Source organism: Silurus aristotelis (assembly GCF_946808225.1).
Source record: "Silurus aristotelis genome assembly, chromosome: 17".
NCBI classification, from domain to species: Eukaryota; Metazoa; Chordata; class Actinopteri; order Siluriformes; family Siluridae; genus Silurus; species Silurus aristotelis.
In genome coordinates this window covers 1,413,553-1,441,052 of record NC_139590.1, presented here as the reverse complement: position 1 = coordinate 1,441,052, position 27,500 = coordinate 1,413,553, and the positions used below count along the sequence as shown (strand labels likewise).

Sequence of the window (27,500 nt, the reverse complement as noted above, 5' to 3'; positions counted from 1 at the left end):
CCCTCCTTCACCACTTTTCTTCCCACCTTTCCCATAATCCCTGCCTCCCCCCACCTGCTCCTCCCTGCTTTTCTCAACTACCCGCCTCCTGCCCACCTTCTGCCCGCCTCCTGCCCACCATCTCAGTACACACAATTGGATTTAAATTCAATGTCATACACTGAAATGTTCATACTGTCAACAAGAACCCGGGATTCATTTCACCGTAATGATAAACGAAACGTGACATGTCACTGGTAACCCTGTTAGTAAAATGCAACAATAAAAGGGAAAATGGGAAGAAGGGACAAAAAAAAAAAAAGTAAATACACAAAACTTCCAGGATCTCCTGAAAAATCCAGTTGTTTGGCCGCTTGTTTTTTTTTTTTTGCGACCGTTTGTGAGGACGCTGAAGGACGGCGCAGTGCGGCCGAGTGATCTATCCAAAGACGTGGCTTTCGGTCAGAAAACGACAAAAAAAAGTCAAGATTCTTCATAATTTATTTCTCTGAATGAAAATATATTTATATATCATGTGTCGTTTCACAGTTTCATTTCTTTTCTTTTTTTTTTTTGTTTCCAGATTTTCGGTATTTGTCTTTTTGCCCTTTAGGTTAATTTAGGAAAAAAAAGAAAAAAAAGCTAAACCAAAGGATGCTCTCTCTTTCTTTTCCTTCCACTGGAGGTGTTAAGCAGGATCGAGGATAGAGAAAGCGAGAATATGGCGGAGACCTTCGAAACGAAAAAAAAAAAATACACAAAAAAAGAAAAAACACAAGCCCTCGACACAGTGCTGGTCTGTCTGTTCCATCCACCCTGAATGCTACTGCAAACCTCTTGGGCCTGGGGGTTGTCTTTTCCCTGCTGTTGTCTTTTCCCTACGCTGACTTTCAAAACGATGCTTTCGGCTGCTTGTGTTGTATATACATGTTTAGAACACATCTGCATGTCTGAAACACGTGTAGAAAAAACTCTTGTTACTCTCTGATTTCTATAAACTTCTCATTTACTGCATACTGTGTGTGTGTGTTGTTGTTTTCTCGTCTCCGCTGCGGCTATTCACGCCGATGTTTCGGACGTATTGTTCTTTAAACTTTTCAGCCTTTTTTTTTTAATGCAAATGCACAAAAATTTCACTTTGGCACGTATCTGTGCGAGTTTGGCACGTAATCGCTGATCGCGTATTCGACGCGTGAGTGCATCTGTTCTGCTGATGGTATCGTTTCCACGTCGAATTGGACTGAGCGTCGGTTGGGTAAGCGTTAATCTAAATGCTGCGGCATCTGTCTTTCTTTCTTTTTTTTCACCCTCCTTCCCTCCCTGCCTCTCCTCTCCTCCCCTTCCCTTTGCTCGCTTTGTCTCTAGCATTGCGGTGTAGTGGTTCACAGCAACGTCTTTTTCTTGTGTAGGTAATATGTCATACAATGCTGGGTCTACCTCGCTTGTTACTCCTGAGAACAACAAACCCACAGGGGCTGAACAGCCAGTACACTTCATCTGTTTCTGTCTCACTTATGGCATCTTACTATTTTTCCCTCCCGTGTTTAATCGCTCTCTCTCCCATTTCTCTCTCTCTCTCACCCTCTCTCTCTTTCTCAGATCTGAGTCTCTTGGACATTCTCTTTGGAGCCACTCTTGAAGAGTAAAGGCTCGATTTGAGGGTTCTGCCCCTTTCCCATTAGGCCTTTGAGGGATCCGTGGATGCCGAGGGTAGGCAGAGGCATTGAGGATGGAATGGAGCTCACTGAGACGGGAACCTGGGAACAGGAAATTTGTGTGGGTTGGGCTTGGGAACAGGGGTTGTTGTTGTTGTTGAGGCCGATCCCAGAGCCTCCGGAGAGCCCCAAGCTCATCATGTTGTTGTTGAAGTGGTGGGGCTTGTAGTAGTGGTTAAGGTGGTCCGACCGAGCCAAGTTGGGGAGGTTGACAATCTCCGGGTGATGCAGCCGCAAGCTCTGGCCTCCCCCACTGGATCCAGCCTGGGGCAAGGTGGAACCACCAGAGATCCCGCTTCCACGGACGCTGGCACTAGCGTTGATCTCGTCCTCCATGTTGATAATTTCGATGGCTCTCGCTGGTCCGTGGTGCTTGTGCAACTGGTGCTGCTTTCTCAGCTTGTAGAAGACCACCAACATGACAGCTGCCATAAAGGTGATGGCGACAAAGCAGCCAATGATGATCTTGGTAGTCTTCATTACATCATCTAGACCTGTGGGGTAGCTTGGCTCAGAGACCGCAACAGTAAATGTAGGTTTGGTTGCTCGCGGAGAAGATGAAGATTCAAAAACTGATAGCGAGGAAGCTGTTGTTGGGATGCCATCATGCCAGAGGTGTCCAGAAGGTGTAGGACCAGGGATGTGAATAATAGTCTCGTTAATGGAACGTAGGGCTGAGTCCTCTTCTCCAGTGGATTCTACAGTTTCAACAGTGACGGTGGAAAAGTAAGTGTAATTGACACTGGTGTCTGCAGCAGTGACATTCAAAACAGCAGTTGCTGTGGTATTGCCAGCTGAGTTGGTCACCATGCAGGTGTACTGACCAGTGTCTCGCAAGGTGACATTAGTAAAATTCAGAGTTCCATCGTGTAGCACAGAGATCCGGACTCGGTATGATCCATGAGTCATCAGGGTTCCATTGGGTGTAATCCAGTTCACAGACGTCATGGAGGTTCCAGTACGGCACTTGAGTTCAGCAGCCATGCCTTCAGTCACGTTGAGGTCAGTGGGTGGCTCAACGATAACAGGGGCGTAGCACGTGAAGTGGCTTTGGTCCAGCTCTCCAATGTACTTGCCCTTCAGGTAGGGTGGCGCATGACACCGAGCACAGCAAGTCGTGTTACTTGGTACGGTTTCTTTCAGCCACCAGCTAAGCCAAAGCACATCGCAATTACACACCCAAGGATTGTGGTTGAGGTGTACTCTCTCCAGTTTTTGCAGTGGGGTAAAGAGGTCATGGGGCAGCGAATGCAGAGAATTGTGGGAAAGATTCAACTCCTCCAGACTCTTGAGGTCATCAAATGCATTGCGTTCAATGACAGACATCTGGGAGTGCATAAGCCACAGTTTGCGCAAAGACTCCAGGCCTTGGAATGATCCAGGTCTTATGATTTCCAGCTTATTTCCAGACAGCTCCAGCTCCTCCAACCGGATCAGAGGTGTCAGGTTGGGGATGTCCTTAAGACCACACATGCCCAGGTTAAGATAGCGCAGATTGACAAGGCCGACAAAGGCAGCATCTGAAATGTAGTCCAGCTTTTTGAGCTCACCCAGATCGAGACGACGAAGGGAGGGCACGCGGTGAAAGGCATAGCCTGGCAAAGTCTCGATGGGGTTGTTTCGAAGCCAGAGCTCCCGAAGCTTGCTGAGATACTCGAACGCTTGTGATGGCACCAGCGTGAGACGGTTGTCAAACAGTTCCAAAGTGTTGAGGTTTGGGAGGCCATTAAACGCACCAACTTCAATTTGACGAATCTGGTTCTTGGAAAGCTGGAGGATCTCCAAGTGTCGCAAATGCTTGAAGGTATCTGATCTTATCACCTGAATGAAAGAAGATCAGGTTTAGCCTTTTGCTTTAATGAACTGGACAGTCTGTATAGGGTGACTGTTACATTAAAAATTGACATAATAACGAAACTGTCAGAGGTTCGATATTACAATGCAGGTTACATTTCAGCATCATTAGTGCAGTTCTCATGAAATATTTAGACAAACGGTGCACTGGAAGATGCAAGCATAAAATACAGTCCCTGAATAATTATTAAGCAGAAGCCAGTGTTTTAAAAAAAGAAACTTTGAGTTTTTAACCTTCATTTTTTTTGTTCTATATTTGCCGTGCTCTCAAAAGCAAATGCTTATAAAACATTTCCATGTCGCAGCAACTATAAGTGAACTAGTGCTCATCTGTTTGATAGTAGCACCTAATAAAACCCTCACAAACACCTCACGGGTGCTTGCTGATAGCACGTGTAAAACAAATGTACAGAGAACTATCTTTAATAAAGCACAAAGCAGGACAGAGGCGTATCTATTTAGATGTGGCCAAAATCCCATTCAACACTTGATGAAGGGTGACTGCGTTTCAAGCTCCGTCGCAATTTCACACATTCGGGACTCGGAGAGAACTGGCACATTAGCGGCAGCCTTAGCCGAAGCCCTTTGGAAGAAAGCGAAAGGCTTCTCCTGGCTCATTGCCATCACCCGCTCTATATGAAGAACAAGGAAGGAGGGGAGCAAAAAGGGAGAGTGTGAAACCCTGTGGGCTGGGGGCGTTCAAGAGAACTGAGAAAACCTGTCAAATCTTTAATCTCTGGGTAACACAGCAGCAAGAGGAAAAGAAGCCAAAAGAGAAAATATCTAGGATGCCCTCAGGTGCTGAAACATTTTTAGATTTTTAATCATTTCAAATGGGGCTCTGGGATACAACAAATCAAATCTTTTTATGCTAACAGGTAGACATGACAAATGGTGTTATTCTACTTCTACTGCTTATTATTATTACTAATATTGTATTTTTCTAAATGTTTCTTGTTTTCTCTCACAAAACTGCAAAAAAATATCAAAAATTTCCAAGTCCTGAATCCTCAGACCCTGGTGTTCAAACTGGGTCGCTTTGCAACACCTGATTCAGCATTGAAACTCAAACGGCTCTGGGGGTGGTGGGGGTATAATGGTAATTATTTTTATTTGCTTTCTGTCTGAGCAGTCAGGAGAAAGATGCTTACACGGCCTTCTTCTCGCAGTTTAAGCAACGCTCAGGTTACCAGCTCTCGCTGCTGCAGTAATTAAACCTGCAAAAGCGTTGATAGACAAGCAGCAAACACCCAATCGAGCGAGAAACACTGCAGCTCTGTAAGTAGGTGATCAGATCGATATTTAGCATCACAATATATTTACCTGTATCGAGTTCTCCTGTAAGTTGAGGTATCGCGTGTTGTTGGATATATTTTCAGGAACCTCGTCCAGGTTTCGTCTCGTACAGATGACCCGGCTTGCCTGATTGGAGCAGCTGCAAGGTGTCGGGCAGGTCGACGTGGCTCCGGCAAAGTCTTGGCCCAGGAGGAGGAGCCAAAACAGCAGCTGGGCCAATAGGAAAAAGAAGGGGGCGGGGTTAGGAAGGCCGGTCACCGTGGTGATCCGCATGGCATCTGGGTCATGACCTTCCTGTATTCCAAGCGTAAAGTGTATGTATTAAACTTATTCCAGAAGATAAATATCCGTTTCGGAATTCCACCACAAAGTGTGGCTTTTCCTGCGATTTCACTTCAGTTAAACATTGTTTTTCTTTTCTTTTTGGTCCTCCTCAGCTGAATTAACTACTCAACCGTCTCCTGTTTGTCCCTCCTTAGGTTTTAGTTTCACACACGATCGACTCGTGCACACAATGTATCTCCTTAGTCTTCGCAGGTCCTCCGTGGATTCCAAAAGCCTTTCCAAGTGGAATCACTGTAAGAAAAAAACGATGGAAAAAAAGAGACGTCATGAAGTGGCGAGAAGGTCAAAACACAGCTATAAATCCTGTTTTAAATGCCTCCCTAATTACTATGAAGTGTGTAAAGTGTATTCAAAAATAATTACACAGCAACCATGCATGAATCTCCAGAGCAATGAAAATTTGCTTTTTGTTGAGGTACTGGAGTCTCTCTCGACTATTTTTTTCCTAAGCAATCCCTGGAGAAAATACGCCTCATTATGGATCGTTTTATACTCCATTATGATTTTCCACACCCATATTATCTGTATGCGTAGGTGTTAAACAAAATAAAATAACAAACCCACGAATGCTTTTAAGTCACAGGTCTTTACAAGTAAATGAAACTCTTTTCCAGTTGAGGGCACGAGGGGCAGGACGGGATTTCTAATCCCTGACAGTTAAATAAAGAATACGACACGACGGTACAGCAGTGGGATGATGTGTTAACATGGGGTAACTTATTATTATTATATAATAACACGTCCCAAAGCATTTTATTTCTCACACGATAGCAACTCACCCAGAATTTTCACATAAATCTAATTTATTATTGAAAGACACATCATATTTTTTAACCATGTACAGATACATGGTGGAACATCCTTGAAACAAGTTTCTGTTCCCCCTTACATATACATTTATGGCATTTGGTATAGGCCCTCATCCAGAGCAATTTACATGTATCTCATTCATACAGTTGAGCAGCTATAGGATTAAGAGCCTTGCTCAGGGGCCCAGGAGTGGCATCTTGGTGTGGCAGGGATTTAAACTCATGACCTTCAAAACCAAATGCCTTAACTACTAAGCTATCACCTCCCCCCTTCAACTATAGCAGGTATAAACACTCGCTCCATCATGCAGCTTGTTACTGTAAACCCTGTCTCTTCTGAAGATGCCAGGAAGCTGTAACCTCTGACTGTTACAAAGCACTTACACTGGAGACTCCTTCCATAAAACAAACATCTACTTACTGAAAAGATTGCATCAACCAACAACATGGTTTGAACCCATGCAGGTGGAGTGTCTGAGGTACCTGACCAGCCACAGAGTCCAAAATGAGTCATTACTATGGACCTGATCTGAATGACAGAGAGGTTAAGGGCCTTGCTCAGGGGCCCAGGAGTGGCAGATTTAAATTACAAAAAGAGCTGCTGTTTATAGAAATCACCTCCTGGGAATTTACAACATATGTGAGATGCCCTTAACCAGAGCGACTTACAATTAATCTTATTCATACTACTGAGCAGCTATGGGGTTAAGGGCCTTGCTCAGGGGCCCAGGAATAACAACTTGTTGTGGTTTGTATTTGAACTCATTACCTTTACATGCAAAGACCAATGCATTAACCACTAAGCTAATACTGCTGCTAACGGCGTGGCAATGCCATGAGATGATACCGTCTGCTTACTTGACTGATGGCTTGTTCAGCGTATCCCCCCTGCAAACCAGAGAAAAGAGACCCCCCCCTGCTGGGCTGTTTCGACCTCAGTGACCTTATATAAGGGCATGTGGTGAAACCCAGGACATTATTAATGCTGACTGTCCACATAACGGACACAACATGCAAACCGATGTGACACGGGGAGGCGTTGGAGCCTGGCGGAAAAATGAGGGATGGAGAGCGAAGGATTACGAAACTGATAGATGACTGCACAGCTGCAGGGAGAGGAAGAAATGATCAACGGTAATGGATGAGAGCTAAAAAAGAGAAAGGACAGAAGGTGAAAGAGAGAGAGAGAACAGGAAAGCATGAGATCGAAGGGAAGAAAAAAAAGACATGGAAAGTGAAAGGACATGAGAGATTGAAGGAGAGACAGAGGCATTAATATTAATAATCTCTCACAGTGAAAGAGAGGAGAAGGGCTTGAGAGAAGGAGATGAATATGAAACGACGAGATGGAGGGAGGGCAAGAAAAACACGGAGGCGCATATAAAGCAGGCAGAGAGAGGGAACGGTGCGGAAGAAAGACAATACAGAGGGATGAATATAAAGCAGGCTGAGATGGACAGACAGGAGGAGAGGAGAAGAAAGGAGGTAGTAGACACTTCGAAAGCTGCATTAGAGGCAAATAAGCCTGGTTGGATTGATAAATAATGCGCACATGGTGTGTAATGGCATTATGACTGGTACACGAGTGTGTGTTACCACACACACACACACACACTGCGCACTTCTCATGCTACTCCGTATTAGCAACAGTGCTGCAAAAGTTTCCCGGACCCCACATGGCAGCCTGTCTGGCTCGGCTGGCAAGAAAAATAACTACGGATAATGTCCATAAAAGCGTTTATTAAAACATCATGCTCCGAATTAGCACCACCTTCGTTTTATTTACCCGTGGCGTGTCATCTTTACGCATGACTGACACGAGACACAATTAGCTTCGAGTGTGAAGCGCAACATTAAGTGACTGTGATGGGAGATGACATCTGCTGCCGTGGCTGCTGACTCACACGAGTCCGAATCCGAATTCGATTCCGCCATGTAATACGAAGAAAATTCTTTCTAAAGAAACTTAACCATAACCTGAAATTCTATAGAAAAGTGCCGGTTGAGCAAAATCAGGTCGTTTTCATCCTTTAAAAGACTTGCAAAAAAAACCCTCCAGGAGCCAGTTTTCAGCTCCAAGCTTTCCTCTAGCTGCCCACTGGTACCCCCATGCACTCAGCTGAATCTGTACATGACTGTCATAAAAATAAAAGTCTGTACATCGTCCCCTGCTGTTTACACAAAGTTTGAGCAATGATACTTGTGGTGGCCATCTTGCATATAAATGCAGAGTGTGTGGAGAGCATGGTTTATAGTGTTGTTGGAGTGGGGGTGAGGGGTGCTAACTGCTCATGAAAGACTTAGAGTTCATGTACATGACATTGCCAAAAGTATTGGGACACCTGACCTTTCCTGCCATATCTGGTTCCTCTCCAAACTGTTACCACAAAGTTGGAGGCAAACAATTGTATAGAACATATATAATACGGTACCATAAAATTTGCCATTCATTTTAACTTGAAAACCCGAACGTGTTCCAGCATAGCAATGTCTGCTATAGGCCTTCTTACCTCACTTACATCAGTACCAGACTTTACAAACACCCTTGCTGCTGATGAAGACAAACCTCCACAAGCACCCTCCAAAATCTAGTGAAATATCTTCCCAGAAGAGTGGAGGCACTTAATATATAAGATTATTGGGTTAGAAGAATAAGGATAAGAAGAATTGGGTTATTGTGGAATGCAATGCTCGAAAGCACATACCAAACTTTTCCATACGTAAATCTGGTATATGGCCATATACAAGCTACTTCTTCTTTCGGCTGCTCCTATTAGGGGTCACTATAGCAGATCATCTACATACTTCTTTGTCCTCTACATCTGCCTCTTTCAAACCAACCACCTGCATGTCTTCCCTTACCACATTCATAAACCTCCTCCTTGGTCTTCCTCTTTTCCTCTTTCCTGGCGGCTCCATCCTCAGCATTCTCCTACTGATATACCCCATGTCCCTCCTCTGCACATGCCCAAACCATCTCAATCACCTCAACATCTTCAGTTATGCTACCTCCAGCTCCACCTCCTGTCTTTTACTCAATGCCACTGTCTCTAATCCATACAACATCTCAGGTCTCACCACAGTCCTATAAACTTTCCCTTTCACTCTCACAGATACTCTTCTATCACAAATCACTCCTGCTATCACTTTTCTCCACCCACTCCACCCTGCCTGCACTCTTTTCTTCACTTCTCTAACACACTCTCCATTACTTTACACTGTTGAACCCAGGTACCTGAACTCCTCCACCTTCTCCACCTCTTCTCCCTGCAACCGCACCCCCTTCACTGCCCTCCCTCTCATTCACACACATGTACTCTGTCTTACTCCTACTGACTTTCATTCCCCTTCTCTCCAGCGTGTACCTCCACCTCTCCAGGCTCTTCTACACCTGCTCCCTACTCTCACCACAAATCACAATATCATCCGCTAACATTATAGTCCACGGCGACTCCTGTCCGACCTCGACCTTCAACCTGTCCATCACCACTGCAAACAGGATAGGGCTCAGAGCCAATCCTTGATGCAGTTGCACCACCACCTTGAAACAGTCTGTCGTTCCTACTGCACACTTCACTGCTGTCACACTGTCCTCATACATGTCCTGCACCACCCTCACATACTTCTCTGACATACCAGACTTCCTCATACAATACCACAACTCCTCTCTCCACCCTGTCGTATGCTTTCTCTAAATCCACAAACACACAATGCAACTCCTTCTGACCTTCTCTATACTTCTCCATCAACATTCTCAAAGCAAATAATGCATCTTCTTCAGCATGAAACCATACTGTTGCTCACAGATGGTCACCTCTTCTCTCAGCCTGGCTTCCACTACTCTTTCCCATAACTTCATGGTGTGACTGATCAACTTAATTCCTTTCACCACATCTTCACCTCCACTACACTCTTACTGTACTCTTCCTTCAGAATCACCCCTACACCATTTCTCTTTCCATCCACACCATAATAGAACAGTTTAAACACCTCCAATGTTCCTGGTCTTACTCCCTTTCCACTTGGTCTCCTGAACACACAACATCTCTACCTTTCTCCTCTCCATCATATCAGCTCCCTCTCTCCCTTTGAAGTACCAACCTGAACCTCCACTCTCCTACACTTCTCCTTTCCCTGCCGTCTCTGTAGACGTCTTCCTCTTCTCCTTCTCCTCCTTCAGCCAACAGTAGCCCAATTTACACCGGTACCCTGTTGGCTAACGATACCTGTGGCGGTCGTTGGTAACCCGGGTCTTGACCCATCCGGTATGAAATTCTGAATCGTGATCCGCATAGTTTTACGCTGGATGTCCTTCATAACACAACCCTCCACATTTATCCGGGCTTGAGACCTGCACTAAGAGTGACCTGGATTGTGCAACTTAATGGCTAAGTTACATGGCCATATATGAACAAATAATAAAATTAAAAATATTAAAAATTGAATGATAGTTAATAGATGTGAACATATATGAACATACTTGTAGTACTGTTTGCCTAAGACATATATATAATAAAGAGGGGAGTGGTGGCTCCAGCGGTTAAGGCGCTGGGTTGCCGATCGGAAGGTCTGGGGTTCGAGCCCCGGTATCGGCAGGCTGCCACTCTTGGGCCCTTGAGCAAGGCCCTTAACCCTCTATGCTCCGGGGGTCCCTTACGAGGGAAATATCAAGGTCCGTGAAGTCGAAGTGACGTGGGGCCGCCTTCCCGTGGGCTCACCACCTGCAGGAGGGACCGTAAGGGACGGTGCTGTGAGGATTGGGCAGCAGTCGAAGGCGGGGGCCTGCTTAGACTGCTGCCCCTGCGACCCGAATTACGGATTAAGCGGGAGAAAATGAATGAATGAATATACATATACTTACTTAATAAGTATGTGGAAAACATGTTTTTTAACTTACTATCTAATGTTTCTATATATGTAGGATACATGTACATTAATATGTTGTGTAACACCATTCATCATACATTAGTACAACATAACATATGAAATACCTGATGTTGAGTTTCGGAATTAGTTACTATCTCAAACTCGTGCCACATAGACGTTAATGTAGAATTTGCTTATTGGACGATTCTTCTTTGAATAGAATCAAACAATTCAAATAAGAAATATTGAAAATGCTATAAGTTAACTATTATTGTTCCAAATTACTCTTTCATATGTATATATGCAATGGATCCCTAACCAACCTGATCAAATTGCATTTACTACACCCGATTTGTAAATGTAGATGTTGCACATTCTCCTTAGATTTGAGAATCAAATGTTTTTTTAATAATAAATAAATAAATAAAAATAATTGTGTCAAATCGTTGCAAAATTCTTCCTACAATACTGACTCAGCAAAAAGGAAGATTTGGATAAAAAGATTTGGAGATTTTAGAAGATTTTAGAACAATCTTTATGATTTAATTGTTCTTGATGTAATAATTATATATATATATAACAGCTTTGTCATCTTGATGTTTTCTTTGCTAATATGCTAACATCTCAAACAAACATTTATAGGATTTCTCATTAAAACAAATCTTGTAACGTGAATCACTGTAAGTTATACGGTCGCCTTCCTGCATCGTATTTTAAGCAAATTACGTGTGTATGATTTTGTCATTTCAAAGTTTATTTTAGTTTGCTGGAAATATCCTTTGCAAAAATGCCAAAACATTTCACAAACACACTCCATCGACTGTATATGAAAGTTATCTAAAGTCATAAAGTTATTTAAAGGTTTGATTTCATGTTAAAACTAATTGTGAACATGAATTGAAACATGCATTTTCATCCTGCGTTGTAACTTCATTACAAAAAAAAATCTATCTAACTATTGTCTATTTTTACTATTTCAAACGCGACATCGGTGTTACGACATGCCACGTTTTTTTTTTGCACTCTTTTGGATCAATCACTAAATTAAAGAATGTTTGTTCCATTTTTATTATTATTATTATTTTTTATACAACTTAACTTTATTCTTTGTAAAGGTTTTGAAGTCTCTTGTTTTCTCTCTTTTTCACTTGTTTTTCCTCTTTTTTGGTTTGAGAGAATCAATTAAATGCAGTGTTTCAATTTCCAGATGAGGAAAAAGTGCAAATTGATGACTGCATCATGCCGTGATGTCACAATATTACTTTGAAAATGTGAAAGTAATGTTTCATGTTGCACTGTCACAGTTTTGTTACATGATGTTGAATGTTGGATTTTGGTTCCTTCTTGTTCCCTGTTACTTGTTGGCACACGGGTTTTAAACACTTGCTTTAATTTAAGTACTGCATTATGTCCTGCCGCCTTTTTTTTTTTACTCTGGAAGCAACTATAAACCAATAAATAATCAAAATATTAACATTAAATGTGGAAAAATACTACATTTTCTGTATTACACAAGCTTAAATCACAGTTCAGCAGGTTACATAATGTTTATTTAATTCATTCAAACACACACACACACACACACACACACACACACACACACACACACACACACACACACACACACACATTATATATATATATATATAATGTGTGACAGAGGAGTGTTCGGGTGGGTGGGAATCATCTAATGATCAAATATAGTCATATATCCTCTAAACTCATTCATTTACCCTCATTCGATCCCCACCATGTTCTTGTTTTCTTCTCTCTCTCTCTCTCTCTCTCTCTCTCTCTCTCTCTCTCTCTCTCTCTCTCTCTCTCTCTCTTCACTTTCCCTCCGTCTCTCCCGACTGTCCATGCGTATTCCTCAGGGTCCGGTTAGCACGTAAATACTGCACTGCCCTCTGTGTGTGATGAAACATTAACCTGCTGCTCCGATACACATTAACCCTTTACCCCGGATTCTGCACCATCTCTCTCTCTCTCTCTCTCTCTCTCTCTCTCTCTCTCTCTCTCTCTCTCAGTCTTCTCTGCTCTATCCATCACCTCACCCCTCCCTCTTCTCTCTCCTCTCTGTCAATTCAGACCTTAGCAAATAGAGTTACCATGGTTACCTTTTCACCAAACTCTTCCTCTTTCTCTCTCTCACTCCAGCTGTATCCTTCCCATTCCGCCATCCCCCTCTCCTTCTTCCTCCATCTTCCTCTCATTAACACGCACAAAACACACACACACACAAACACACACGCTGGCGTGTTGAAGACATGTCAAAAAGTAGGCTGTGTGATGCGTCATGACCACAAGGACTGCATAAGCACTCGACACACACAAACACACACCCACACGCACTATTCATGTACAAATCTCGTACACTTCATTCAGCGTTCCGAGAGAGCGCTCGTTTCGTGACGTCGGATTTGATCGCGGTTAGTAAAATCCCTTTAAACCTCGACTGTGCACGCTGTAGGGCATCGTCACGTGAGCGAAATGCACAAAGACTTAAAGACATGCAGACTATTTTTGCCTCGTCTCTGCGTTCAGCCGCTCTGCATGGCGCTCGACGCAGAATCTTTCAACTAAAATGCCCCATAGGCAAAGACATGGAAAGAAGAATGCTTGATCAGTAAAGGAGAACAAGTTCCACACAGATCTTTCATGATAATACGACTTTTAAGCTGTCTGTCGCTCTGGTGTTTGGTGTGTGTACTTTTCTTTTCAGATGATTCCATGTATCTTTATACTGAGATAAATGGAATCCTAGTCAGGCTTCTAGACAGTACAGCCAGACATGCCACTCCTCCTTTAACAATACAAGCACAGAGGCCACACCTCCATCTAAAGAACAAGCACAGAGGCCACACCTCCTTCAACAGGTCAGGCACAGAGACTATTCCTTTAAACAAGACAAGCACAGAGGCCACACCTCTTTTAAAAAGGACAAGCCTTGAGGCCACATCTTCTTCAACAAATCAGGCACAGAGGCCACACCTTCTTTAATAGGATAAGCACAGAGGCCACACCTCTTTCAAGAGGTCAGGCCACACCTCCTTCTACAGGACAAGCACAGAGGCCACACCTCCTTCTACAGGACAAGCACAGAGGCCACACCTCCTTCAACAGGACAAGCAGAGTGGCCACACCTCTTTCAATAGATCAGGCCACACTTCCTTTAACAGGTCAACCACAAAGGCCACACCTCTTTCAAAAAGTCAACCACAGCGGCCACACCTCTTTCAATAGGTCAGGCCACACCTCCTTCTACAGGACCAGCACAGATGCCATACCTCCTTCAACAGGTCAGGTATAGAGGCCACACCTTTTTCAACAGTACAAGCACAGAGGCCACACCTCCTTCACCGGACAAGCACAGAGGCCACACCTCTTTCAACAGGACAAGCACAGAGGCCACACCTCTTTTAAAAAGTCAGGCCACACCTTTTTCAACATGAAAGCACAGAGGCCACACCTCTTTCAACAGGACAAGCACAAAGGACACACCTCCTTTAATATGTCAGGGACAAAGGCCTTAACTATTGTAAAAGAAAGAACAAAGCGGTCACAGAGAAAACAATGTGACTATTAAAAGCCACTGCAAAAAATTGATTTAGATATAAACTATTTACAAATAAAATATTTTACCAAATAAATTAATATAATTAAAAATATAATTATTATCAAAACCACTATATAAAATTTGTTTAAGATTCAGACCATTATACAAAGTAAAAAAATGTTCAAATTAGAGAAATCTAAGAATCACGAAAAGAAAAAGAGAATGACTTTTACAAGTAAAAGTGAAATTAATGATGAGACGACCCTAAAACGGCTTCGAAAAACAAACAAGTCTGAAGTTTAGTAGCTGAACGGTGATACAGAGTGAGAAATTCAGAGGATCAGACAGAAGAAATACTCTGGCGTCACATGGATAAAAACACTTTCCACGATTCTGTTCATAAATCGAACAGCATCTGCTTTTCAAACATATCTGAGCAATGTGATTTTACACTCTCATAGAAATATCCCCTGTTCAGCAAATCCCTGTTGTATAAGGCTTCTTTTCACAGCGGCGGAGCGTGATGGAGCTCAGATATGACAGCGCAGATATTACACAAGAATCTTTTTTATTACAGATCATCATTTGGAGTGCCATTTATATCTTACATATTGTCCCTTTAAACTGAAGTGCGATGCGATTTTTACAAACGTGTAACGCAGAAATCTGAGCAAATACAAGGGGAGAATAATCAGTGTAAAGGTGTGTGCAGCTGTGAAAAAAAAAGAAATGGAAATCATTAGCAGGATAAATTGATGTATTAATCACCCCCAAGTCACCCTGGTTTAGAGAGAATACAGTGTGAGTTTTATATGGTTGGGGGCTTGGCAGTAAGAGAGGGGTGTAAAGGTAGGTTTGGGGGTTAAGGAGTGGTGTATATAAGCGTGATAGGGCTAAACCCTAATGGCTAACCTTTTCTGTCTGTTCATTGTTAACATTATTTTACATTTTATGGTTTTCTTTGCAGTCCTTCCTGGATGGTCTTACTTTTCTGTGCCTTATAGCATTTCATACGTGGTACCAGGTCTCAAAATTCATTGTTTTCTAAACCCTACACTGATGTCTGGCCCAAAGGAACCCTAAAACGAAATCTAAGAAGTGGTTGAATGTATACGGAGCTAAGGTTAGTGTAATGGATTATGTGTGGGATAGTAACTCTACAGGTGATGTGTACAGGTTAGTAATAAAGTAGTTTTATTATGGTTAGAATTGGGGTATAAGGGTAGGTTTAGGTTTGGGGTAGTATGTAGGAATGTAGGGATATATGTAAGGTTGTAAGTTCACAGATAGCGCTGAAGGGTAGGATTAAGTTTAAGGTAAAGTAAAGCAGTGCAGGTTTGTGTTTGGAGGTTGGATGTAGGGGTGGGTTACGAGTTTGGGTAAGGTGTAGCGGTAAAGGGATGCATGTAGGGTTAAGGCTGCGGGTAAAATGTAGGGGTAGTTTAAAATGTGGGTAGGGTGTAGTTTGGGTAGTGTGTAGATTGTAGTTAAGTTGTGGGGTAAGGTTAGCATGTAGGGGTTAGGTGTAGGGTTGGTAAGGTTACGGTAAGGTGTAGGGGTTAGGTGTAGGGTTGGTAAGGTTTGCGTAGGGTGTAGGGGTTAGGTGTAGGGTTGGTAGGGTTGGCGTAGGGTGTAGGGGTTAGGTGTAGGGTTGGTAAGGTTGGGGTAGGGTGTAGGGGTTAGGTGTAGGGTTGGTGAGGTTGGGGTGTAGTGGTTAGGTGTAGGTTTGGTAAGGTTGAGGTATAGGGGATAGGTGTAGTGTTGGTAAGGTTGGGGTAGGGTGTAGGGGTTAGGTGTAGGGTTGGTAAGGTTGGGGTAGGGTGTAGGGGTTAGGAGTAGGATTGGTAAGGTTGGGGTAGGGTGGAGGGGTTAGGTGTAGGGTTGGTAAGGCTGGGGTGTAGTGGATAGGTGTAGGGTTGGTAAGGTTGGGGTAGGGTAGGGTGTAGTGGTTAGGTGTAGGGTTGGTAAGGTTGGGGTAGGGTGTAGGGGTTAGGTGTAGGGTTGGTGAGGTTGGGGTAGGGTGTAGGGGTTAGGTGTAGGGTTGGTAAGGTTGGGGTAGGGTGTAGGGGTTAGGTGTAGGGTTGGTAAGGTTGGGGTAGGGTGTAGGGGTTAGGTGTATGGTTGGTAAGGTTGTTGTAGGGTGTAGGGGTTAGGTGTAGTGTTGGTGAGAGATGTACATTGACCTGCAGTAAATTGTTCACCCCTGCAGTGGAATATGTTTCTTAAGTGTGCAGTAAATGTAGAATTTACATTAATACATTATTAATCAGCCTTCGTGATTATCATAAATCTTAATCATTATCCTGTACATGCTTTCTGATTCAATGAACGTTCCACTGTGTTCGAGTTGCACTGCTGACTATTTCTCTACATTATCCTACAACAGTGTGAGCAGACATTAAATATTCACAGGATTTAAGAAAATCAAAGAAAGTAGAGGGTCAGGATTTCCTGGATTATTTTCAGAATAGAAAGAAGTGTAACCAAGGGCAAGAAGAACAGAGGAAAAAAAAAATCATTTGGTGAAATGAAACAGTACTTGTGAGTAGTGGGTAGTGGTCAGGTGTAGAAGTTAATTACAGGTAGTCTCTGAGTTACGATGGTTCAACTTAAGATTTTACGATGATGCGGTACGATACGACACTGCCAGGATGTACGCATCTCCCACCTCCTGAGATGTGTACCGAATCTTCTTTACATGTGGAACATAGTCAAAATCTGATTTCCCTCAAGGAACTTATTAAGTTGCGGACCACATCTTTGTTAAGTCTCTGCCTTACACTTACATTTGAAAGTGTCACTGTGTCTACCAACTCCGTACTGGAAATACGATTTGTAGTTCATTGTTTTGTGTATGCGCCAATTCCGTTTTTTAATACAGTCTAGGGATATGGATCTTTTTGTGTTTTTTGTATAACTATAAGAATTTGATGATCTCCTAAAAGAAGAAAATCCTGACAATTCTGCGTATTACAGAAGTAAATAAATGAAAAATGGAAGAAATTAAGACATTTGTTAAAGTATGTTTAAATAACTAGAACAGTTAAATAGAACGTATCTTTAGAAAATTAAATATTAAATGTCAAACACACACACACACTTATAAACATCTGTATCACCCAAATGGGGCTTACAAATACAGTATCCCACAAAAGTAAGTATCTCAGCAACCATTGTCAAGTCAAGTCAAGTCAAGTTTATTTGTATAGCGCTTTTCACAACAGACATTGTCTCAAAGCAGCTTTACAGAAAACAACAGTTAAGGTGAATGGTGTGAATTTGTCCCTGATGAGCAAGCCAATTACTGACTGTAGTAGATTGTAGTAGATTTACGTAAGGGACAATACTATAGAAATGAAAATTTGGATATATTTTAGAGTATCAATGTGCAGTTTGTACAGCAGTACTGATTTACTGTCCTCTGAAAATAACAATATACAGTCATTATTGTCTAAATAACTGCCAACAAAAGTGAGTGCATCCCAAGTAAACATGTCAAAACTGTGTCCAAAGTGTGAATATTGTGTGTGATCACCATCGTTCTCCAGCACTGCTTTAATCCTCCTGGGCCTGGAATTCACCAGAGCTGCACAGGTTGTTGCTCGGATCCTCTTCCACTCCTCCATAATGACATCATGGAGCTGATGGATGTGAGACACATGGTGCTTCTCCACCTTCTGCTTGAGGATCCCCACAGGTGCTCAGTAGTGTTCAGGTTTGGAGATATACTTGGCCACTCCTTCACCTTCACCTTCAGCTTCCTCAGCAGGGCAGTTGTCATGTTTTTGTATTCGTTATTATGTTGGAAAACTGCTGTTCAGCCCAGTTTCTTAGAGGAGGGGCTGGACATGCTGGACACCATCTAAGCCAAACTAGTTTATCTTAGTCTAATCAGACCACAGTACTTGGTTTGAGTAATTAATGCTCTTGGACAGGTCATCTTCAGCAAACTTCTGAAGCACTCATGCATCTGTTTGTTTTTTTTAAGCAGCTGCTGCACCTAACGCACAGCACGAGGACTTGACTTCTTTGATGGCCCCTTGTGAGGTCTGTTCCAAGTGGAACCCATCTCTGAAAACCTCTGTATGACCCTGAACACTGTACTGTAACTCAGTTTCAGGGTGATACTGATCTTCTTATCGCCTCGGCATCTTTGTGGAGAGCAACAATTCTAACTCTCAGATCCTCAGAGACTCTTTACCATGAGGTGCATGTAGAACATCCAGTGGTCAGTGTGAGAGAATTGAACTCAAAGCACCAAATTGTAACTGCTCTAATACAAGATACACAAATGTATATGGTTCTGACAAGCAGATAAAAACATGAACATGATGAATAGAACATGTGGCTTTACACGTTTACACCACGTACAGCTGTTATCACTGAGGGTGCACTCACTTTTGTTGCAGTTTTTTAGACAATAATCTCTCTATGTTATTATTTTTAGAGGACAGTAAATCAGTACTGCTACACAAACTGCACACTGACTACTGTAAAATATACACAAGTTCATGTCTATATTATTGTCCTTTGAGAAGATATAATAAAATCTTTGCTGAAATGTGAGGGGTGCATTTACTTTTATGAGATACAGTAAAAACTATTAAATTAAATAGCTGAATAAAGGGAGGGTGGGAGTTTAGAGGTTAAGGCATTGTTTTATGTATCTAAAAGTTGTGAGTTTAAATCCCGCCACACAAAGCTCTAACTCCTGGGCCCCTAAGTAAGGCCCTTAACCCCATAGCTGCTCAGTTGTATGAATGAGGTTAAATATAGGGTGCTCTGAATGAGGGCGTCTGATAAATGAAATGAACAGTAGCAGCTCCATTTTCATTTTCAGGTCTTAAGGTCTTGAATTTTAATGATCTGGCCAGATTTAGACATGTGAAGAAACCAAGAAAAGTTGGCGTAAAAGTGCACAGGTTATTTTTTTAAACCACACAGTTTTGCTGCCATGTTTAAACAGATCCCTCATTCCTCCTCTTCGCTAAGCGTCTAGATTTGATATCCTTAATTAGCACTGAAAGGTCTAATGAGAGCCTCTTATTTCAGCTCCTTATCTTGTCTAGCAGGGCGTTCCAGCACCTCGGGACAAATCGCCAAACTTTAAGTGTACATCAGCGCCAGGCCGAAACCTCACAGGCATTTAAACGAGCCGAGACCGAAGCCAGGAGCAACAGACTCGCGGACTCGTAGAGCCCAGGCTTTTATGGCGGTGAATGAGGGCATTGTGCGACGTCATGACACTCGGCCATTTAATTAACGCAGAGAGACGCAGAGTGCGCTGAAACACTGCCTCTTTCTTCAGCTGCATCTTTGTGCTGCGAGAAACAGGAAGTCGCTTTTCTTCGCTTTCCTCTGTGTGGGGGCTGAACTGTGGGGCAGAGGGGCTGAGCTGTGGGGCAGGACGTAATGCTGAGGACATCACTGATCTCCGTAATCGGACTGGATCCGTTTAATAGATTAATGTTGGTCATTTTGCATGGAAATGATAAATGCATGATATTTTTATTGGACTGTGATGCAAGAAATCCGGAGCTAGGAAAGTATACATCTCTTTCAGACCTCATACATTTACCATTTAAAGCAAGAAAAAAGGTTAAGACACGCCTCCCTCAAACAGAATCTATGCCTCTTTTTGTAGCAGACAAGTAGGTCACAACTTTTATAAGGATTTTCAGGCACACAAGCCCCGCCTCCTTCACTAAAACTGACATATACTGAGTTTAAAGGCCACACCTTCTTCACGCTGCCTCAAGCACAAAGGCCACACCTCCTTTACTCTGCCTTAAGCACAAAGGCCACACCTCCTTCACTCTGCCGCACAAAGGCCACACCTCCTTCACTCTGCCTCAATCACATAGACCACACCTCCTTCACTCTGCCTCAAGCACAAAGGCCACACCTCCTTCACTCTGCCTCAATCACATAGACCACACCTCCTTCACTCTGCCTCAAGCACAAAGGCCACACCTCCTTCACTCTGCCTCAATTACAAAGGCCACACCTCCTTCACTCTGCCTCAATCACAAAGGCGAACAGGTGAACGTAACTGCATTGTCCTGCACGAAGATCTTTCAATTTATGAGGACACCAGCCCTCAAGTTTAGAGATCTGCTCCAGGTTCCAGGCTACGTGTCGATCCGGGTAAATCAATGTACTGCTCAATACTCAACCTATGGCTAGACCAACACACACACACACACACACACACACACACACACACACACACACACACACACACACACACACACACAAGATTTACACAGCAGGTACAGAACATGAAGTTCCTGTCTGTAGGAGTGAAGTGCAGGTTGTGGGTGAGGAGATCCTCCACACGCCGTTACAGTCAGAAAGCGGAGGTGACTCAAAAACACAGAGACTGTTATTAATGCTGTCTCACACGTAGCAGCACAATGTGCCAACACACACACACACACACACACACACACACACCTACTGAGGAGTTAATTATAGGTGTATAGTAATTTATCAGTCAACACGTATCTGAAATTTTAATTCAACGTTAACTTCTCTCTCTTCTTTCTCCCTCTCTCTCTCTCTCTCTCTCTCTCTCTCTCTCTCTCTCACACACACACTCACCCTCTCTCTCTGTGTCCCCATCCATTGGCATGCAGTAGGACACTCATCTCTATTCACTCTAAGCAGCACACACACACTGCTGAATCCAGAACCTCAGACTTCCTTCAGTACTAATGCTCCAGGCTCTGTAACACCTGCCCTTGTGTATATATATGTGTGTGTGTGTGTGTGTGTGTGTGTGTGTGTGTGTGTGTGTGTGTGTCTGAGAAATGAATCTCACAGTTAAAATTTTCATATTTTCTAAATTTTCATATTTTCCAAAACGGCATCTTGGCCGTGACCGAGTCTGTCTCAGCTATCGCTCCATCAATGTATTTTCAGCCTGAACTTTCAGTAAAAATAAAAATCTGCTCTTTTCTAAGTAAGGAAATGAGCGTTCAGTGGTTTAATCTGGTTTTCCGGGGCATTGGAGGGTATATTGTGTGCTTGGCAACATGGTAGTTAACCTAGTTTGGGGGGAGGGGGGGAGGGGTGGTAGTTGCTAAATTTAAGAGGTGATATTAAAAAGTTTAGAGACTCGCTTTGATTACAAGAAAGTATTACCTTTATTTATCTACGTCTCCACACTTACACCTTCAAATAGTCCCCTTGCTCCGCCTCCAGGTTCGTCTCCAAGTTACGTATGTAACCATGGTAACCATGGTATGTAATCGGCTTCACTCCATGTGGTTTTTATTGCTTCCTGGTCGTGAATTCACCCGCGTTCCATTGGACTGATTACACACGTGATTCAGAGCGTAGACAACGCAGAAGCGTTCCTAAAGCGTTGTTGACGCAGCTCGAGTTCCTGAAAAGGAACGTGTCCTGGAAGTCTTCCTTTCAAGGCGTGTCAAGCACCTTCGGCAATTCGCGCTGGATCTCCGCAATTCTGTCAAAACAGCGAGCTGGATCTTCGTGAAGAGGGCGAAGTCCACAAGAGCCAAATCTGGCGAGTAGGGTGGGTGTGGAAGTGAGATCATGTGGATTGTTCTCCGCTGATCATCATGCACGAGTTGCTGAACAATTTTTCGGGGTTTGAGCTTGTGGAAGGTCTTCCTGATCTCCCGTCGTCTTCCGGTGATGTTCTGCTGCTCTTGTAGCGTGCGTGCTGCTCAAACGTATGTCATGTCAGACGTCTCTGTTGCAGATTACACGCAAAATTTCTCGTTTGTTCTTTGTTGCTTTTGATGATGAAATCGCAGACACGGTAACGCACATTCGTCTCCGACCTTTTTGATATCATCTCGCTTGTATTTTGTTTTAAATGCGTTTGATTTACAGGTGCGGAACGGTACCAGCGGTGTACTGACCTCTCAAAAAAGTGCACCAAAGATCCCTGAAAATGCTTTTCAAACTGTATTTTAATTCGTAATGCATACGTCAATGAAGCCTCGTATGAACAGCACGAAGATCCATGCAGTTAATGAGCAACCTAAGAACTCAGGAATGCAGTTCGCATGAACAGTTCTGCATTTAAGCGTCTATCACTGAACAGCACCTCAACAATGATGGAACTGTAATGAGTGGACATTCGGTGTTGAAGATGAGGATCCCTTTTAAGGTTTTCATAAGATCTCAGATCTCAGATCTCACTCGAGATCCACTTATAAATAAAACTCAATTGAATTGAATTCATTCAATCACACCTGAAGCGCAAAGCCGGTTTAGGACACGCCTCATTTGCATTTGGTGACGCCCACAAAACTCCATAAAAGGTAAAGTGTACAGATAGTGGACTCACTTCTATCCCAATACTACAGGTGTGAATGTTCTCGATGGTGCTCGTCGCTCCTGACCCAGTGATCTACATGGGAATGTGTTTCTGATCGAGCTCGTCTTGGAGTATCTCAGAATATGCTTTCAGAATATCTGCTGAACGTAGAAGACAAACGATTGACAATCCACAGTATATAAAGTCCCAGACATAAAAGTGCACTCATCTGCGCAGGATATATGATCTGAGGTTGATGGAGTCAAGGTTTACAGGAGGTCGATTTCTTGAGTAAATTTACACACGCTGAGGAACATGAGGATGATACAAATTTCTTAGAGAGGGGAGATTAAGATGCTGGACATCTGCAAAGATAGCAAAGATAAACAATCGTTGGCGTTCATTTTGCTCATGACATCCTGCCTTGATAATAAAAACGTCACACAAACACTTCTTTTGGACAGTAAGGAAGTAAATGTAATTAGTTTCTGTACTTAAGTAGTTTCTTCACGCATCTGTACTTTACTGACGTATTTCCATTTGGGGAGATTTTGTGAAATCGGTCGTTTCTTTTTATTTAAAGTTTCTTTCGGCTTCTCCCATTAGGGGGCGCCACAGCGGATCATCCGTATTCATGATCCTCATGTTCAATTTGGCGCATGTTTTTACGCTGGATGCCCTTCTTAATGCAACCCTCCCCATTTATCCAGGCTTGGGACCGGCACTAAGAGTGACCTGGCTTGTGCAACACTAATGGCTGGGGTCAGTTCCCTGACCAGGAATCGAACCTGGGCCGCAGTGGTGAGAGAATCGCATCCTAACCATTAGACCACCAGGGAACCAAGGTTGTTTCTTTTTATTTATGAGGATAAAAATGTAACTGGTCAAACACGCAAGTCACCAATCAGGGTGTTGAACTTTGGCGCTTGGTGTATCTACTAAATGATGGAAGAAACTCCTGACACGAACTCACCACAACACCCATGACCTTATTTACACGATTGTTAAGAAGTAGTTTTGTGTTCATGATGATTGTAATAGAAATCAGTGTTTGAGTCATTAATATCATTCTATTAATAGATCAGTGTGCTGAGAGTCACATTCGAGTCTTTACACATTAACTGAGATGATTAAGTGAAGAATCTTGTGATTAAAATGATCATAGGAACATCATAAGACTTTGGATACAGTATACAGTACAGATATAGTACATTTGAAGGCAAATCATTTTGTACTTTTACTCAAGTGAACATTTAGAGGGAGATTTTACTTTTACTGGAGTCACATTTTAAAGAGTGTCTCTACTATTTTCTGGTTCAGTGCATCCGATTGGTTCATCGTTGAAATAGTCACAATGCAAGAAATAGTCTAAAACTTCTGAATTAATAAAAATCGATCGTAAATGGCTATTAATCGGCTGTCAGTGAACAAACCAGGGATCAAAAGCCTCGGATTATACTAATCTTTTATAGGACCATATCGTAGCCAGAATCACACGTGTGCACGTGTCTTAGAAAAGCATTAAAAACGACCAATTCATACCAAAGCAATCAATTGGCTCTCTGGCAGATTCTACAACCTCCTGATCAATATCACTGACCCCCCACCGCCTCTGCGTACAAACACACACCAGCTCCTGGCAAACAGTTAATTGCCACATCGGAGCACTAAGCATGTTGATATGCTCGAGCGCTGCCAGTTGGAGCAGAAGTCATTAATCAGGCTGTTGCTCAGGCGTTTACAGGCACATGTAACCGCTCAGAGTAGTGCAGGGGGACGACGGCCACTCGCGACGCAACCCAACACACTTGCAGCTATTTTTGAGAGAACTTACCTCAGCACATCTCTCTCTTTTCTCTCTCTCTTACTCTCTCTCTCTCTCTCTCTCTTTTTTCTCTTTCCTGTATAATTTGGCTTTGCATTTGCACTGCAGCCGAGCCGCGTTGCTTCCCCGCACTGCTGCGAGCGGTGTTCAGCGTGGGCGTCGCTGCTCCACGCTTTCTGCATTAGTGCGTTTTGCTGTGTTGCGCGCTTCCTGAAGACTATGCTGTTTTTGTTGGTGTGTTTATTCTCACACGCTGCTGTGTAACTACAAACCTGCTGATTCTGCATTTCACGGCATCTGACTCGTATTTTTTGTAAAAATCCAAACATCCTCAAAAAAGAAAAAACCCTTTCTTTGAGTCATTCGCAATATAAACGCTTGAAACGTTCCAAATGTCAATGCTGTGAAGGTCCTGAAGGGTTTTATGATCTCATGGCCATGGCTTCCCCTGGGTCCTGTATATCAACAAGGTCATATGTCACAACGTTCAATGTAATCAAAGCTATAGGTTCCCCGAGAATGCATTTTTAGCAGTTGTAAACATTCCCATGGGTTTAAAGCACTAGTTCTATGTATTCCCCGTGCCCTATAGTATCAGGACTCAATTTTTTTCAGGGTTCTATGAGGTGGCATCCAAACGTTTCGAGAATAAAGGTGTAACTGGTGCTATTCTGACTGCTATATTTCTTCACGGACAGGAGAACAATTCTGCATGAAACTGGGTAAATCTGCCACAGAGACCTTCGACATGCTGTAACGAATCGTTTCGAGGTGTTTCGAATGGGACGCACACCAAGAGCGGCAGAACATCAGTGGAAGACGACGAGAGATCCGAAAAACCTTCAACGAGCTCAACTACTGTCGAAAATGGCAAAACCGTTGCGACAACTCGTGCATGATGATCGTCTGAGAACAATCCACATGATCTCACTTCCGCACTCACCCTACTCGCCAGGTTTGGCTCCTGCGGACTTCATCCAGCGCGAATCACAGAAGGTGCTCGACACGCTTTGAAAAGGACTTCCAGAACACATTCCAGAAGAGGCAGGAACTCTGGGAGCAGTGTGTTGCTGAGCATGGGGACTATTCTGAAGGTGATAGTGTGGGAACGTAGATAAATAAAGTACTTTCTTGTAAACAGAGTGAGTCTCAAAAGTTTTTTTCACCACCTCGTACATTCCTTATCGAGATCCTCTGTTTCTATATCACCAGTTCCCTTTGTGACCATAACTTAGAATTTCAGAATCACATGTTTCTAGGGTCCTATATCCCCTGTATACACAGTTTTATTCTCCCAAAGCCTCAGAGCCCCATGTACCAAGAGGTTTAAATTCCCTGTGCTTTATTACCAGAATCCCATTTTCCTACAGTTAAATGTTCTAAGGATCCTCTTGTACATAGGTTCCATCCTCACAATGTTCTATGTATCAAAGGAGCCCTGAACCCATGTCCAATATCCCCCAGGAATATTCACTGTTTCGTTCCCAGTGCTTTCGATTATCAGTTCCTTATATTCTCTCTGCTCAATTATTTTCCAATTCCAGGAACACATGCTTCTAAGCTCCAGTATTTTCAATGTTCCCTGTGTTCTATATAAGCAGTTATAAGCAGTGTGATATATTTAGCAGGACCCTATGTTTAGACATTCCCTGTTGCAAGGATCCAAACATATAGACGTTCTATGCACACATGGTTCTACATAATATGTAGTGACGGGTCATTTATGAACGATTCGTTCATTTTGCGTCTTTAATGTGACTCAGAAAAATGAGTCGTTTCAAAAAGAGTGATTGATTTTCTACTGGGTGCACATGAGCAAAGCATCGCCAGTTCTCAGAAAAGGGAACAGAATTGGGTTGTTCATTCCCTCTTCCAGTCTGAGTTGTTCATTATTTCATCGCAGGACTCTTATATACGCCTTGCAGTTATATATACAAATTTGTTGAAACAATTTCTGATCAAAGGAATGAAATAAACCAAATGGGAAAAAAAAAACCCACATTTGTTTATTTTGAACTTCTTATCATTAATACTCAGGGTCTTTATTTCTACCAAAAGCCATGTTTTTCCAGCTATCTTTATTTCCAAAGTCCTACATCCTATTTTACACAGAGTTCAATGTTCCAAGAATGTTTTCACTTATGGGCCATTGCTCTCAGAGATCTATGTGACCAATATCCAATGTTCCCAGGATCTATATTTGGTGCCTATATTACCAAGGCCCTACAATCCCATGCAGGTCTTTATAATCCCAGGCTTCTGAATGACCAGGGTCCCATATTTAAAAGGCCAGATGTTCCCAAGGTTCTATACTAGAAGTTTATATGATCCTAAAGTACTTGTATTCCCAGAGCTCTACATTCAAATTCTATATTCTTCAGGCCATATGTTCCCCAGGTCATTTGATTCTTAAAACTCTTTACTTTGGTACCATGATTCGAAGCTTTTAACACGTAGCCCTGATTCAACTGCTATTTTACATATATATTGTGTTCTTATATTTTTATATTTCTTATATTTTTATTGTCTATTGTCTATTTGTTATTTTTATTTTTACTGGAAAGTGCCTTGTGCTCCTTTTGGTTGTTGTTAGGCGCTCTATAAATAAAACTTGATTGATTGATTGATTGATTGATTGATTCGATTCTTAAAGGCTCATAATTCCCCAAGACCCAAATACCACAGAAGTCCTATATTTCCATTATAATACATTCCATGTACATACTGTACATCTGCATGATTTCCTGGGTTCTATATTGACAAGGTTTTAAGCAGTGAAGGTTTGATTTTATCAGAGCCCTATGTTTCCAGAATTCTATATTCCCATTGGCATATGTTCCCAGAGTTCTTTGCTTCTAAGACTCAGGATTCTATATTCTGAGAGGTACCAGGAAAACAGGGTCCTATATCCCCAAATTAATATGTTTCCATGGTCTCTTTACATTACAAGGCCCAATGCCAA

At 42.7% G+C, this 27,500-nt stretch overlaps 1 protein-coding gene across 2 annotated transcripts in view; it reads right to left on the bottom strand.

Annotated features, from left to right (window-relative positions):
• Nucleotides 1–533: 533 nt before the first annotated feature.
• Nucleotides 534–27,500, bottom strand: part of lrrc4ba (leucine rich repeat containing 4Ba) — a 41,339-nt gene continuing 14,372 nt past the window's right edge. The window contains exons 1-3 of one of the 2 annotated variants that reach the window (XM_083566905.1): nucleotides 8,751–9,204; nucleotides 4,872–8,500; nucleotides 534–3,515 (exon numbers count right to left, since the gene is read on the bottom strand). In XM_083566905.1, the coding sequence (XP_083423031.1) occupies nucleotides 1,575–3,515; nucleotides 4,872–5,117 (2,187 nt within the window). In that variant the 5' untranslated portion in view covers nucleotides 5,118–8,500; nucleotides 8,751–9,204 and the 3' untranslated portion in view covers nucleotides 534–1,574. Of the gene's footprint in view, nucleotides 3,516–4,871; nucleotides 8,501–8,750; nucleotides 9,205–27,500 lie in introns of those variants that run through there. The other variant, XM_083566904.1, reaches the window with a different exon arrangement.